The sequence below is a fragment of the Vicugna pacos genome, chromosome 7, assembly GCF_048564905.1.
Source record: "Vicugna pacos chromosome 7, VicPac4, whole genome shotgun sequence".
NCBI lineage: Eukaryota > Metazoa > Chordata > Mammalia > Artiodactyla > Camelidae > Vicugna > Vicugna pacos.
In genome coordinates, this window is record NC_132993.1 from 50,355,902 (window position 1) to 50,373,110 (window position 17,209).

Consider the following 17,209-nt stretch of genomic DNA (forward strand, 5'->3'; position numbering starts at 1 on the left):
GACTTGCTATGTGATCCAGAATGAGAGAAGATAAACTGAATCATAATCAGATAATTTATGAGCTTATCTGTATTATACATTTTAAAATGATGATAGAAGCAATATATTCTTTGGGGGTAGTTTTTGATCCAATAGTGTAAGAACTCTTCCATAGTCTTCCAAATTGGCTTTTAGCTTCCATTCATTTCTTGCTTGTATGTGACTAGTGGAAGCAAATTATTTATGTCAACTTAAACTTCCCAAAATTACCTCATACTTACTTAAACATAAGATAGAGTAAAAGTTTTTTTTCTTTTTTTCCTGCAGCTGGTTTTGATCTGAAGTTAAATGTATTTCTCTTATGTATCAGTCATTGAGTAACCGCTCACATTGGAATCATTGATCGTAGTTTGGAATTAGTACATGCATGTATATCTTTTGTCTTTCTAGGACATTGCTTTTTAACAGTCTATGTCCTAATTGATGAGCTTTTATACATTTGATAACAAAGAAATTGCCTAACCCTTTTTGAAACCACTTGGAAAAAGTATGTGGAATGATGGGTATAATATGAAGCACTATTATTAAAAATGGCTGTTAGGTTTATTGTCTTTGTCAGTGTTTAAGTTTTACAGAATTGCTACACTTTTTTCAAATAGTAATGCTTTTGAGTTTTTTTGTCTTTATAAGATTGTTTAATCAAAAATAGGCCTTCTCCACATTTTTTTTTGTTGTAAACTTATTTTCTGACTTTTAAAATTAAGCTTCCTGGCACTTTGAATAATTTTTTCAGTCCTGAAATTTTTACTACTTTTTAGACATTTTGAAATAATTATCTAATCAAGTGTTTAATGTGTAGCTGATTTTTAAAAAAATGCAGGCTTCAATTGAGCCCAAAATTAATGGGCCAAGTCTTACCATGTGTAATAGTATCCTATGGTAGTTTTTCTTTGCTGGGGAAAATTTTCATTCCTATTAAACTTCTATCAGTTGGAAGGTAGGTGAGTGGATGGCTTCCTTACCCTTGCTCTTCCCCCCCTCTCTCCTCCTTTCCTCCCCTTTCTTCCTTTGTTTTCTCATTATTCATGATTGCTTTCTTTAGTTAGGGCAGCTTTAAATTATTGTAAGAGTAGGTGTTTTCTTTATTAAAATGTACTCTCACAGTCTTTAAAAAATATTTGAATTATACTTTCTGTTTTAAATTTTAATTTCAGTCACATTATTTTTCTCACCATGTCAAGCAGTAGTTTTTTTTTTGTTTTCTAACATTTACAGGCAGTTACTAAATTCTTGATTAAACGTGGACCCAGAGTGGCTTTAGACTCTATTTCTGGATCTTACTTTTGATCAAGAAAATAGACTGTGCCTGATTTCTCTTTTAACTTACATGTCTTTGGGGGGAAGACTTAAGAAGTGACCACAGAAGGAGGTAGGAGGCATATAATTGAGTAAGGAGGATGGAGAACTGTTTGTTTACTTATTTTAATGATCACCTTGCTATTAACCAAGGGGTAATCCTAGGTGAAATTTCGTATTTTTGTGGCCAAAGGTTTGAGGAACCAAGAAATGTTCTTGGGCATTTAGATTTGTTGAAGTTGGAAAGCAACACCAACTGCCTCTTTAGAAAATAGTAGAAATTTGTTTTGAAGACCCAGTTAGAGATCCAAATTCAGAAGTAATCTCTTAAGTGTTAGAAGCAATATGTTAACTTTAAACTGTTTATGAATATTGCTTGACCAAAAACACATGTATTCATTTGTGTTTTTAACAGACGGGCATTTTAATTGGTAATTCAATTTGCTCAGATATAGACTAAAACCTTGAGGGAAAAGATAGTAATTTCAATCATATATAATTGAGTTAATCTCTAACATTAATTTTTAAAAATCATTTTTAGTTGCTTTTCAGTTAAATAACATTACACATTATTTATCTTTTATTCTATTAATTATATATTGATTTAAGAATCTAGACTTCCAGTATTTTTGAGCCAGATCTATTAAGAATAAGTGGGCTTAATAGATATATTAAAAATTGATCTGTTTATCCTTCACATTAAAGAATAATTCTATTTATAGTATTTCTTTATTCTTAATGTAGTATTTCTTAATTCAGTGAAATAGAATTAGTAGAATACTCTGATATTTCCTAGTGGACTTCACCCTGCATTGTTTGAGTCACGTTTACATTGTATTAGACAACTTAATATGATACCTTAAGGAGAAAATATATAATAATTGCTTTCCTGTACACAAATACCTTTTATGGGGGTGGAGCAACTTAGGTACGTATATTTTTTCACTGAAATATCTGGCTTGAAAAACTATGAGAACAGATGGTTGGGTAGTGTACCACAGTTTTCTTTACTGTTTCTTTACTTTATGTCTTGGCTTGTGTGACTTTCATTCTGGTATTTAAACCTTAGATAGGTAAAGCACTGTTTCAAAAGGTTTTGACTGCATATTAAGTTGAGTTTCCCTTCCCACAGAATCTTTTAATGGGTCTCCTACAGGAAGCATAAATTTGGTAAGTACTGTTATGAGTACTTTAATTATTAAAGTGGCCTGAAAATAATATGAAAAACTGAGCCTTAACATATGTAAATAAGTGATATATTAGAAGCCCCCAAAACAAACTTTGTAAGAGGTTATTATGCTTTTAAAGAAATATTAAATTTATATACAAGGGATCTGTGGATTAGAACTTAAACATGAAATGAAACTTATTTTCATTTGAAAAGAATGGGCTAGGTCACATATGTATAATTCAGTTCCATGTGATAAAAAATGATTTCAGTATCCCAATATTTCATATTTGAAAACAACTCTGATAAGTGCTATGATGGACAATAAATTTGTGACATATAAATGTTTACATCGGAACTAGTTTCTTCTCTTATTTAGAAAAGAAATATAAAACTAGTTGGGATATCTGAAAACTTACAGGTTATTTCTTAAAGTCTACACTGTAACAAATTCAAGTTATTGTAAAAAAATTTTTTTAAGCTTAGAGGGTTTTACAAGAATTAAGCAACTGTATCCTATGATTACAGATTTAAGAACGATATGCTTTTAACATATAAACTGTCAACGGCATTTCACATATTCAAGGGGAAATGTGAAATAATGAATATTTCAGTTCTTTTGTATACCTATCCTTGCCATTGAGTAACTTATTTCATAAATTGCCGCTAGAAACAAATACTGGTGTTCTATGAAAATTTCAGTCTGGAGTTCATTGGGGGAGATTGCTTTGTTTTTCCTTTTACTACCTACATTACTTTTTCTTTCAAACTTTTTGTTAAAACTGAATAGTTTTGAGGTCTGTTATCTTTAGCCATAGAGTTATGTCACATATTTTGTAATGTTTTAAATGGTTTCCTAAATTATTTGGTATCATTACCATTTATGTATAATATTCCATTGTGCTATAACAGAAAGAGATAGCTCCTAGAGAGTGAAGAGAGTTAGCAATATAATGTTCATTATATAGAAAAAGTTTCCAAATATGATGAAACTTTTCCTTGTGTTAAAGTTTTTTAGTATTCACACTTTCAGTGCTTGTACAAGTGTTTGAACACTAGTAAAAGTTTTTTTTTCCCTTTATTCCCTATCTGGAATAAATGCTTTTTCACACAAAATAGATCCTTTTTGTCACATAATGATAAAAACCAGAACAGTGTCTAGGTCGAAAAAGGTCACACTTTTGAGGTCAGTAACTTACAGTATTTAGTTATTCACATAAATCAGTTAAATCCAAACTTTTATAAAGCTAGTCTTTTGGATTCTTTTTTTAATACATAGATAAATTTTAATAAATAGCTACATTTAAAAAATAGTTTATTCTAAAATTTTGTTTTAAAGATCAAAATTTTTTCATATTTAATGAAAATAATATTTATTAATTTTATTAAGATTATAAACTAGATCATGTTAATTTATTCCAGTATACTAAGCAAAGAAAATATTTAATATGGTGTTCATTTTGTGATTGAGATTGGCAGGTAAATTATAACCATTTCTGGTAGTGCTGTTGTAGTGTTTGCTGAGTTGATTATCATAGTAAATTTGAATTTTTGTTTTTTAGCTTAGCGTAATGTTAAAAAGAAAAAAACTTTGCAAGGAGTTCAAGAATCTTAACTGAAGGATTACTCTACAAACTGTGTTTTATTTCAGGACAGCTTTAACGCACTTGTTTTGAAATTAAGAACTTATAGTTCTTAATCAGAATGTAGTTCTGTAGTTAATATTATTTCACCAGTTACAACATTATATAGTCTACTTGATATTTACATGTGCATTATAATGAGACATTACATTGTATTTTTTCACCATATTCAGTGAAAATTGTATTTATTAACTGCATATTTTAAATGTGCTGTAAAGATATTTATACACAAAGTTGTTTTTTTAACAACTTCTGAGTTGTATAGTATCAGATGCTAATATGCTTAAAGTAATAAGTAAGTAGCATTTAGCTTTTTAAATGTTATTTACAAGTGAAAGTTACCAATAATAATAATGCTGTTTTGAGAAAGGTCATTGTTTTTCTATTTCCTGAGCTAGCTTGTAGTTAGAATATTAGGGTAGATAATAATCTAAATTTTGTAGAATATTTTATTTCCTTTGATATTTCTGTCTTTCATATAAAAATAATATTAGAACAAAGGTTGTGCTGTTTCTGTCAAAATGTTATTGTAGGTCAGATGAGCACTTAAGAAATAAGTGCATTCTATTTTTTTTTCCAAAGTATTTTCATTCATATTATATCCTGATAGAGCTATAGAACAGCTCTTACACTGTTATACCATTAGGAAAACTGATACTCAAGAAAGACTGATTGATATGGCTAAAGTTTCTTAAGATATCAGTGGTAAAGCCTTAACTAGACCTAATTTAATTGAATGATTCTGCACTTGGCTTGAGATCATCAGTATGCAGTTATCACATTTTGCTTCTCCTGATGATCGGTCTAGTAGATAGACTTGGCTTTCTTAGAATGTAATTGCCTTAAATTAGAAAGCTTTATGTCACATGCATGGCTGCACTTAAGTCGTTTAGATGACTCTTTTAGTAATAACTGGGAATATCACATTAGGACTCCAAAGTTCTTTCAGATCCTGTGGTTTTTAAAGTGTAAAATATGCCTGAATCATATAATGTCTGTGTGTTATAGGTCCCCAAGACTACTCCTGTGTTCACTGATTTACTAAGAGGACTTACAGGCCTCAGCATAGTCATACTCATGGCTAGAATTTATTACAGTGGAAGGATATAAAGCAGAGTCAGCAAAGGGAAAAGATGCATAGGGCAAAGTCCAGAGAAAACCAGGCACAAGTTCCCAAAAATTTTCTCCCATGGAAGTCATAGGACAGACTTAATTCCCCTAGCAGTGAATGTGACAACATGTGTGAAGTGTTGCCACCAGGAAAGCTCGTCCAAGATTAAGTGCCCAGGGTTTTATTGGAAGTAGGTCACCAGGCACCTTCTGCCTAGCAAATACTAAAGTTCTAGACTCCCAGAAGGAAAACAGATGTTCAGCCTTTCCTCAGTCACAGTTCCCCAACACCATCCAAGGGCCAACCTTGCAAGCAGCCCTAGATTTCTAATGAGAGCAATTTAAGTCTCCTGGGTTAATTTTTTTCCATATAGTCTGCCTTCATTATATGATTATATTCCCTTCTATGTGTGTGTGGACATGTAGCAGAAAAGATTTAAATAAACCTAAAGTTCATAGTTATGAAATATTTATTCTGAATCAGTCAGTAATATTTTTTATTTATGAAATTATTTTTGAAAATTATTTAAAATATCTTCAACTGGATTCACTTCATTTAATAAGTAATCATAATAGCTAACATTTTTTGTGTTTTCTAAATGTTTTATATGTCTTTTCAGTTAGTCCTCACATAACCCTTTGATGTAGATATTATTATTCTTGTTTTATAGACAAGTCTAAATTAAAATTATTTCTAAGTTAACAAAAAGTGTTAAGTTAAAGAATACAAAGTTGGCTCTAGTATATTTCAGCATTAAAAATTTGAAATGTTAATTTAAGAATATGTCTTATTTTTATCCATATTTTTTTCTTGCCATGTATTAAATGTAACTGAGAATAACCACATTATAGTATATGGACAGGTAGTAAAGAAAGAAATAATCTGAGGTATTAAGTTGATTTCTAAATTACTTTGTTTTATATTTTCTTAATCTTGGCTTTTCTCTCTCCTATTGGTATAAATAAAGAGGATTATTGTTTCGAGGAAAGATACAAATTATATAAAGCTTACATAGGGCAAAGATGAGTAATGTATATATGATGTAGAATCCTTAACACTTTTTCCCAATAAAATTTTAAAATTTTGAAAAAAATTTAAGAACTTTGTTTTCTGATTTTTTTTCCCCCTCAGTCTTTGGACGACCTTTCAAATGTATCTTCTGATGACTCAGTACAACTTCATGCTTACATTTCAGACACTGGTAAGAGGTTTTATGGTGTAATTATTACTTAAAATTATTGATTATTATTACCACTACATCATTTTCCACACTTATTTTTACAAACCATTTTTCTGTTCCATAGTCGTATTTTTATGGTACTTTTTTTCCTGAAGCACGTTCTTCATTAAATTCTATAATCTTCATTATTATATGGGTGTTTCTTTTCTTTAAGGTTGTCACTGTATTCATTTGAGAAAGCTTAAGTTCTGACATTTTGTCATTGCCAGTAAACTTTGAAACCAGTCTTTTCTAACTTTGAGTCTAGCTGATAATTGCATAATTCTTACTAAATCATTTTGGGGCAGATTTTAGTTTACTATTTGTTTTTATACGTGCAAAGTCAGACTAGATATCTGGATAAATGAAGCTTTTTGGTATAGGAGTTTACAGAAGCTCAAGAAATGCTTGGATGAGATGAGATTTGTGACTGAATCAGCATTAGTGCAAAATAGTAAACTGAGGGGAAAAATCAATTTTCATCATTGCTACTGGGTTATCAGATAACATCAATGAGTAGTAGATATCGATGGTTTTCTTGTCTGACCTCTCTGTTCCTATACCATAGGAATGTGTTTGTCAGATTACATACTGAAGTATAAATAGTTTGTACTTCCATAAATTACCTCAGTTCAATTTTATACTTATATTTTAGACACTTTTAGAAGAGATTTTATAGTATAAGTGTAGTTTTTAAAAAGATCCTTTGAATCTTTTTTTTTAAAGATCTTTGTTTTCTCACTTCTCACTGTAGCTGGAGTCTGATTATGTATTGTTTTCTCTATTAGTTTGTCTCACTCTATTCATGAAATATTTTAATGGGATTACCATGGTGCCAACTTTGTTTTTCACTATCCTACCTGAAAAATATATTTCCTAATTACTAAAATGGTAAAATGTCATTTCAGAGCTTTAGACCACTCCATCAGATGTCACCATTCATTATATTTTTATTAATTTAATGATAATTGTATATTTAAAAACATGGAATGAAATAAAAGAATCTTTAAAAGATTCTCAAGACATAAAATAAATTTCATAGATCATCTATTTCAATTTATCCAGTGATAATTTATTTTATTCTGAGTTAAAAAAATTTAATAAAAAATAAAACAGAAAAACTGTTTACATTTTTATGTTTAAGAATCTTCTTACTTCTGTGAAACAAGAGGGTTAAATTTGGTGAGAATTAAAAACACTATTTGGTTAATGTTGAATTTAATTTAGTTTGTGGTTCTTCATATAACTTAATGGATTGAGAATTTAACTTTTAACACTGTTCGAAAAGGATGCTGTTTAAAATAATCATAGCTTTAAATTATATTGCCGAAAACAAAACCACGAAACATCTTACAGTGATTCCCCACTCCTACTTTAAACCAAGCACAGATACCTCTGCAGAACACAACACATGCACACATTCTTAAAATCAGAGATATACATTTAATTAATTTGCAAGGTATAACAGTGATAGTACTAGTAGACTACTGTCTTGATTTTGATAGCATTTTCATCCCCTCAAATTTAGAAGAGGCAGGATGGGCTAAGGCCAGGGGAACTGGAACATAGTCCTTTGCATAAAGCCCAGAGTCACAAAGGGTGACTTGATGTAAAAGGGAAACTAGAAAAATTTTGCTTACTGTCAGAAGAAAGAACAAAGAATGTCACAGTCATGGCTGGAAATGGTATCTATCACCCGTATGAAGTTAAAAGCCTGTCTTGTATCCTCACATGGGTGTGTCTAGATTCAGCCATCCTCAAGTGACTGTATACCACAGGGTCTCCTAGCCTGAGTGTATGTTAAAAATATTCATAGAGATAAAATCTAAGGCAGTAATATGCACTATAAAAAAGAACCATATAAAATTATAGAAGTCAGAAAGTATTATTATTGAAATTAAGGTGAGTGGATGAATTGAGAAATAGACCAGATACAGATGAAAGGAGACACTAAACTTTTGGAGATGGGAAGGGATGAGCTACAATAGAAGACAACACCTAGAGAGAAAAAAATGGGAAATCAGGAGGATAAGTTAAAGAAAATGAGTCAAAGTGCATCTCTTAACTTAAGATTAGTGCAGAATAGGAGTAGGTTTTGATTTTAGAGACTCTCTGACTTGGATGGTTTGTGGCAGTTCAGGAGGAAAATAGCTTTTTTAAAAAGTCTTTAGGATAAACTACACTTGTAAATTGTTGAATAATTTAAACAAGAAAGAGACTTGCCAAAAGAACAGATAAATCTTATCCTATGACTTTTGCATTCTGTTTAGTTGAAGAGATACTAATTGAAATACAACTGAATAGTGAAGGATAGTACAGAAGGTTGTTATTTTTCTGTTGTTTTTCCTCTATTAAATTTAAGAGATTCTAATACTATAATATGAGGTGGTACTGTGTAATCGTTAACTAATAATAAAGCTCCTTGGGAAGAGAGTCTAAAATAGACATCACTGTGTGGTTGATAGTATCATCATAAACTTAGTTTATTCTGTAATGTAGCCATCATTATAACACCATATGGATATTCATACACAGAGGATAGGGATCTGTTTTATCCCTTGGTGACATCCTTTTGTCTCAGTCTGTCATTTCAAACTCTTCTTCATTTCATGTGTCCTTTTTGTTTGTTTTTGTTCTTCATCTTCCTCCTTTTTGTGTCTTTTGTTTCTCTTCATTTTGTTTTAAATGATTAGTATATGCTGACTATGACCCATATGCTGTGGCAGGCGTTTGTAATGATCATGGCAAGACATACGCATTGTATGCCATCACTGTGCACCGACGCAGTCTGAACAGTGAGGAGATGTGGAAAACCTATCGTCGCTATAGTGACTTCCATGACTTCCACATGAGAATCACTGAACAGGTAATGAGGTTTTTAAAGTCTGTGTACTTTACATTGTTTCCTGATTTGATGTTTGATTCGAAATAGTTCTGAGTGATGCTAAGGTATTGACTAAAGCTAAGAAAATAAGGTAAGAATTTTTTTGTAATCAATGTAAAAGTTAGAATTAGTTTAAAAACTCAAGTCTCATATAAAATAGTGAAAGAAAATGCAGTGAGCTGTAATTCACCAGTTGGCAACAGTACAATCTGTGGACACAAAGAAATTTTAACTCCATAGACCTCTTTAAGTATTAAAATTATTTTAAAACATTTCATTTTGTTTCTTTAACTTTGTGCTATAAACTTTTTTTCCACCTTAAGTATATGAACTATCATGTATTTTCTTTAAGGTTTTTTTATAGTCTAATTTGATATTTTGTGGTTAGAAGTTTATAAAAGTAAAATGATTTAAAATGTTAAATGTCATATTATTTTAGAAATGGCCTGAACTCTACTCATATGTTCTTTAACAAATATTTATTGAGCTTTTCCTGTGTGTCTGGCACTATGCTCTGTCCTGGGTTTATAACCATGAATAAGATCAAGTCCTTGCCTCTAGGAGCTTAAATTCCATTGGATTACTGTGCCTTTATGTTTTGTTGAGCAAACTGTTCATAAATACACAGTTTGTTTATAAATAAAATACTAGTGATTTTAAAAATATTAAGTATGTGTTAAGATAACTGAGAAAATATTTATGCACCTGGACATAAATGAATTTTGAATGCTTCTAATAAGAAATTTCAAGTGTGCTTTTCAAATTTTCTAGTAGGTTAGGATTCTTAGCCTGATATATTCAATGTGGGAAGATAAAATCTTTGATTTTGGAATGTCTATGATTTATATATATTATTTGAGTTCTTTTGTGAACATTGAAATACTTTTTAATTTATGCAAGTTCTTTAGGTAAATTTCTAAATTTTCCTTGTAAATTGCCTCTCCCCTTTTTTGTTTTTCTTGCCTTGGCTGGGGCAAAAGAACTGCTTTTAACTTTCATTTATAACATATATTGAACTTGTTCACTTTGTAGTTTCAAGCAACCATGTGATTTGCCATTCCATTTAATAATTTATCAGTCTTCCAGTTTGGGGATGAAAATTATCCCACACATTTTCGTTTCCTCTTCTGTTTAATTTCTGCACCAGGAATGAGTTTTCTTTGCAGAATCATTGTTGTTTTTAAACAAAGAATGATTTAGAAAGTTTGTTGCAGTTCTGGTTATGTATCACACAGGAAAAGCAATGAGGCTGCTCATTGAGGTTTCAGATACTAGGTGTTGTGGGCCGAGCACAGCCTCTAGCTGCATAACTTTGCTCTGTCACTGTGTTAGCAGCTAGTATGGTTAAAATCTGTGCTTTGGTAAGGCACAGTAGCTTACTATGTATCTGGACTTTTAGTACTTTTCTCTTTTTGTAAAAAACTAAGATGATTGAATGTATTTGGTTTTCCAGTTTGAAAATCTGTCAAGCATATTAAAGCTTCCTGGTAAAAAGACTTTTAATAATATGGATAGAGATTTTTTAGAAAAGAGAAAAAAGGATCTAAATGCATATTTGCAGGTAAGTTCATGTTTATTATTACCTATAGATTTTCATTTTAATACAGCACACGAATATAGCTGATTTCTTTATTAAAGAATGCTTTTACTGTAATAGTAGGATAGCAGTAACTTTTGAGTAGCTGAGATGTGACGTGCAGTATGCTCAGTAATTTATAAATATTATTTCTCTGCCTGTTGATTAACTTGGAAGTTTTCTGGACACTCAGCGCTAGAAATTTTGCATATTCAGGTTTGGATGAATACATATGTGCACTGTCAGGCACACATCCATTCTACATTACTGTAAAGTCTAGGTATTCTATGGTAGATAGTTAAATGTTTCCAATTCAGTAGGTAGTAGTCCTTCATGATGTATCCAAACTAGTAGATTTTTATGCTCAGATGAAGTGAATTAGCTGCCTTTCAAGATCCAGAGTCTGAGGCTTCTAAAATTACAGGATAACTCAAGAGAGGAATAGATCCGAGAGACTCTTCTAAAATGTAGCATCCTAAGCATGTAGATTTCTCTTGAGGCGTAATAAAACATGTCTCTTAAGTTAGTTATCACATAAGCTTTTAGGGCAGCCAGAAATAACTTTAATACCTGGGTATCCAAAAGCCAGATTTTAATAATATCATTTTATGTTTTTTTATACTAATGAATGGTTTATAAAGTTTTCTCATCTATTAGCTTTCCACTTCCCTCTCTAGAACAGGGGTCATAAATTGCAGGCTGCAGGCCACATCTAGCCCACCGCTGTGTCAAGAGTTTATTATAGTGTTAGAGCACAGCCACCCGCTTTCTTTACTGTTGTCTGTGACTGTGTTGCACTAGTACAGGAGAGTTTAGTTGCAGCAGAGACTCTCTGGACCACAAAACCTAAAATAATTACTATTTGAATCTTTACAGAAAAAAATTGCCAACTGTGTATTAATATTTAGTGAAAGTTAGCTAATGTTATACTTGGTATTTTATTTGGAGGGTTTCTCTCTCTCTTGTAAATATAAGTTTGATTGGGTTTGTTTATAACCATAATTGTAATTCCTTGGTGTTACTATTTACTGAAAGGATGGGAAAAACATGAATCTCTGCTGTTACTCACCTTTGTCTTCTGGCTTAAGGCTAAATGTCTGATACCATTTATATGACTTGTCCAACATTCTGATTTTTTTAAATGTATTAACTTCAGTTGCACTGAAATCTATATCAATTATTTATAAGATTTAGAAAATAAGCACCTTTTCCAAATCCAATTCCATCAATGTATCTTCTAATTGTGGCTGTACTGGTACACTTCTTAGCTAATGATCTCAGTATGCCAAAGCATGTTTCATTGAAGGAGTTAAGCTAGAAGGTTAGGTTATATCATTAACAGTGTGAAAGCAACATTTTGTTTTGGGCCTTCTTTATAACACTTAAGAGTTCTTGTATTATTTTATGTACTTTCTGTTAATGTTAACTGTAGAACTAGAATGTGAATAACATAAAAGTTTACTCATGTGGATCTTAGTATAAACTATAAAACCTGAAAATGGAATAGTAAGTAACTCTTTTTACTGTACATTCTTAACTTTCTAGCAGATGGAATTATAAATAATAGTTAATTTCCAGTACCCTGTCAATGTAAGATTCCCCTTTTTTTCCTGTTAGTTACTGTTAACTCCTGAAATGATGAAAGCATCCCCAGCTTTGGCTCACTACGTGTATGATTTCCTTGAGAACAAAGCCTACAGTAAAGGGAAAGGGGATTTTGCTCGCAAGGTAAGCAGACCATTGCATTGGTTTTCCTCGTGGGCCTGTTTCATACTTTGTCTTTAATAAAAGAAAATAAATGTATATTTGTGTATATGTTTTAAAACTAGAAAATTTTTTAAATGCTCCTTGTCATGTTTATCTTCTATGCTTTTTTAAAAATATATTTTTATTGAAGTATAGTCAGTTTACAATGCTGTGTCAATTTCTGGTGTACAGCACAATACTGCAGTCATGGGAACATACACATACTCACTTTCATATTCTTTTTAACCATGTTACTACAAGATACTGAATATAGTTCCCTGTGCTATACAGTATAAACTTGTTTATTTTATATATAGTAGTTAGTATCTGCAAATTTTGAACTTCTGTGCTGTATTAAGCCTACATTGATAAGTATATGAAGTAAATATAAACCCCTGTCTTTATATGTAGACTAAAATCCAGCAGAAGCTTGAATGAAAAAAAAAAACTTGATGCAGTAAGGAAGGCTTGTCTAAGACAGGTCACAAGCTTTCATTAGCTTGAGAAGGAGCTATTTCTTATTAGGAGGAAATGTCTTTTACTTGGAGTAAGGGTAAGAAAAATATTAAATAGGATATATTCCTAAAAGTATTTATGCCTTTTGAGTGAAGTATTTATAATTTAAAATTCTTTTGGGGATACAAGACCTATACTTGGAATAAGAGCTAGTTTAAGACAATAAATGATTAAATGTTCAAATTGGGCAAGATTATTCAGTGGGTAAGAACACAAACATTTGGAATCAGGCAGCCTTTCTTTGGTTCAAATCCCTGTTCTGCCGTTTATTAGCTGTGACCTGCAAAATATAACTTAACGTTCTGGTCCTTTAGTTTACCCAAGACTGAACGTATTAATCCTCAATAGAGAGCATGTGTGAATCAAATGAGATTATGTATTACAGTGCTTGTCTGTATAAATATTGGCTCTTAAAAGTAGTACCAGTAGTAACAGGAGTAGTAGCAGCAGCTGGGAAAGCTGGGTGAAGGCTATTAGGAATTCTGTGTATTAATTGTTGCAACTTTAAAAAATCTGAAGTTATTTCAAAGTGAAAATATAAAAAAAATTTCCTTCTCACCACTCCTCCCCCTCTAAAAAGACTAACTTATTTTTAAAAGATTAAGGAATTGGTACAAAGTAACAACTGTAAGTTTAAGAACTTCCTATAATTACTCAAGGATGTTGAAGTTTAAATTCAAGTGAATGTTAACGTTTCTAAGTGGAATGCTTTGCTTTAATAAGAGATTCCAGGTTATATACCTTATAATGGTGGAAAAAAGAGATGGTGGCCTTATCTTTGTATTTCATGTTTGAAGTGATTGAGTTTAAGTTCCAACTCTAAATGGCTTTTATGTCAGCAGAGATGCATTTCAGTATTCCATCTCTTTTACATTTATTTTCTCTCTTAAGATTGCATCAATCTTAAGATAAACTAATAAATTAGTAACAGCTTTTTGAGATAAAAGAATTATATTAAATATACAGTTTCTTTTTTACCAGCCAACAGTGACATATATAAACGTGTGTGTGTGTGTGTGTGTATCCAAACAGTTATATATCACTTTTTTAAAAAAAATTACATCTGGAGTCTAGAGATCCTTCTGAATAATTTCTGGAAATCCACAGTAACATACATTTTTCATAAATCATATTGGTAATTACCAAGGTCATTTTGACCTCTTTTAGATTGTCAGAGTAATCTTCATGCATATCGAGAATTAGGGGTTTTCAGCTACATTTCTTTTTTTCACTAAAATGTAGTTGAATATTTTTCCTTAATTATATTTCACTGGAAATTAAATAGCTATTATCATCTGCATTTTATCAGTGACTATTCAGAGCTTGAGAAATAATACTTTATAACACATTAACTTGGTCACACAGTTTGTCTAACTTTGCAAAATCTGTGGTCCAGTTCCTAGGAGTAACTGACAAGCAGTCTTCCTCTGTGCACATGGTATCTTTCTGTCCAGTTTAATATCATGGTGTGATGGCATTTTAAGCTATAGTTGGGGACCTAAGTTTAAGTTAAAATGCCTTTGTGTTATTACCAATACAAATAACTGAGGTGACAGTTGAATGAATAGACAACATCTACATAAGTCAGGCTGTGTACACTTGTGCTGGCAATCCGTAATTTACTCCTCTGCTTGGTAATTTGTAAGTTTCTTTCTTTCTTTGTTTGTTTTCTTTTCTTTTCTTTTTTTTTTTTTTTTTTGCTTGCAACATCTGTTTTAAGACAAATCCTGTTTCTAGAAATGTTATCATATAGTGATGGGCTGCTTTTATGCTTCTAAAATTCTACTTCTTTCAGGGTTGAGCATCATAATTACCTGTGAAGATTTTTCCACCCTCCCCCAGCAGAGACTCCCCCATTCTCCACCCCCAGTACAGACGCTTAAGCTTTACTGTCAGAAATTGGAAGGAAAAAAAAAAAAAAAACCCAGGAAAGAAAAAAAAATGAATTCTTTAGGTCTGGGATTGGTGCACAAGAAATTGTTTTTAATTTTTATCTAGTTCAAGATACAGATTTTAGATTATCTTATTTTGGAAGAGTATCAGTGATAGCCCCATGCCTCGATAGAATTTGAGGTTGTTTTCATTTAACCAACTTTTAAGGTTATATTAGCTGAATTCACTACTGTGAAGTGAAATTCTAAAATGTTTTTGAGGATGTTCAAACAATGTTTAATGTTAAGTTATGGAATAAAGTGAAATTTTATGTTTCTGAAATTCTGCCTCATCTATGAACATTATAACTTAGTAAAGAGGTGGCAGTTTTCCCTCGAGTTGTACATTTTAAATGTGGTATTCTCATGTTTATCTCTCTTTAGAGTTCTATTTCTGTTCTCATGACTTAGATCATTTATAAAGTTACTACAGTTAAAAAAAAATAGCAATAATGTCAGTGTTGGAAATCATGTCCTGATTGATTTGAACACATTTCTCTGGTTAACTGAAAACTACTGTACGTTGAATTAGAATTACACACAAACACCCACATATGTACAATTTTACACACAAGTGTATGGGCACACACAAGACTTAACATCTTTTTACCCTTTTAATCTCCACATCTCTCTTCACCAGTGGTGGTGTTTTTTCAAGCCCTTCTTTGTCCTCATTTCTGTCCTTTGGTTCTACTCTGAATTGTACTGTGACAGTGTCCCTCCTAAAGATTGTATATTCCAACAAACCTATCTATAGCACTGTTGGCTCAGCTTAAGCCAAGAAATTACTAAAACTTTTACAGGTTATCTTGACATTCACTTTTTGTTGTTATTGTTTATTACAGTTGTTATTTATTGTTACAGCCTGTTTCATCTTTTCTAGTTTTTCTTGTTGGAAGCTATGAAACCATATTAAAGTGAAGGAATTTTTATCTCCTTGATATCATCTTTTAACATTGTGCTGTGTTTCTTAAGCAGTGGGATTCAATTTTTTGCTTTTTTTTTTCTTTTGGCATGGAAAATGATTTGTTTCTGTGGTAGTTTTTATGAGATTCAATACTTTCTGGAAAATACTCTTGTAGTTCTGTAGTTCTGTTGGGCATTTGTTTTGTGTCCCTCTTTTTTTTTTCTCCTTTCTCTTTTTCCCTTTCTCCATTTCTTTCTATATTTTTAAAATGCAGTAAGATATTATAGACTGGAAAATTGTTACATCTTTCATGTATTGCACTCTGTATTTTCCTACACTTCTCAGTTGAATAACAAATCTGATACAATGAAGTCATGGTATATCTTTTGCCCTTTAGATGGACACTTTTGTAAATCCGCTTCGAAATTCTATGAGGAATGTTTCAAATGCAGTTAAATCCCTTCCTGATAGCTTGGCGGAGGGAATGACTAAGATGTCAGACAACATGGGCAAAATGTCAGAAAGATTAGGTCAAGACATAAGGCAATCATTTTTCAAGGTAAGAAGATGTATTCAGTAATGTCTAAAGCAAGCTATTTTTAGGTCTATTAAGATTTATTGAGCTCCTGCTTAAATTTACCTTACTTCCCTTCAGAAGTCCAAAGCCCTCTACAAACATAGTCTCATAAAGAATAAAAAAGCTAAAGAGAATTAATTCTTATCAGAAATGGATACTGTAAAATCCACTTACTTTTCAGTCTTCTCTGTGGTAGGGTTTTAAAATCCATTTAAAACAAATATTTAAAGTTAGGAAGGTTAACATTTGTTGTACAGTTTCGTTCCACTATGCCATGTTTATTCTGTAATGTTATTAAAATTTATAACAAAACAAATAAGTGCTATTGTGCAAATTAGTTATACTGGTATTTATCAGGAAGCATAAAGTCTCATTTCTCCTGATTCACGTGATCAAGATTCACAAGATCAAAGAGAGAAAGAGTCTTCTAGCATCATCAGACTCTGTGGCCGTGTCTTACTGGCTACATGTGTATATACCCACAAGAGGCACAGAAGAGTTTCCTAGGAAGCTTTTTCACTATGTGAGCGGATATAGGTAGTGGACCAAGTAGTTTGTTACTTCCTAATTTACACTTTTTCTAATTTTGACCTAGG

At 31.4% G+C, this 17,209-nt stretch overlaps 1 protein-coding gene across 4 annotated transcripts in view; it reads left to right on the forward strand.

The window, feature by feature from the left end:
- SNX13 (sorting nexin 13) overlaps window positions 1–17,209 on the forward strand; it is a 110,305-nt gene that overhangs the window by 81,668 nt on the left and 11,428 nt on the right. For 2 of the 4 annotated variants that reach the window (XM_015245633.3, XM_072964895.1), the window contains 6 exons: window positions 2,468–2,505; window positions 6,389–6,458; window positions 9,170–9,342; window positions 10,814–10,921; window positions 12,554–12,664; window positions 16,434–16,595. In XM_015245633.3, the coding sequence (XP_015101119.1) occupies window positions 2,468–2,505; window positions 6,389–6,458; window positions 9,170–9,342; window positions 10,814–10,921; window positions 12,554–12,664; window positions 16,434–16,595 (662 nt within the window). The remainder of the gene's footprint in view (window positions 1–2,467; window positions 2,506–6,388; window positions 6,459–9,169; window positions 9,343–10,813; window positions 10,922–12,553; window positions 12,665–16,433; window positions 16,596–17,209) is intronic. The other 2 variants (XM_006211724.3, XM_072964896.1) reach the window with 1 other exon arrangement.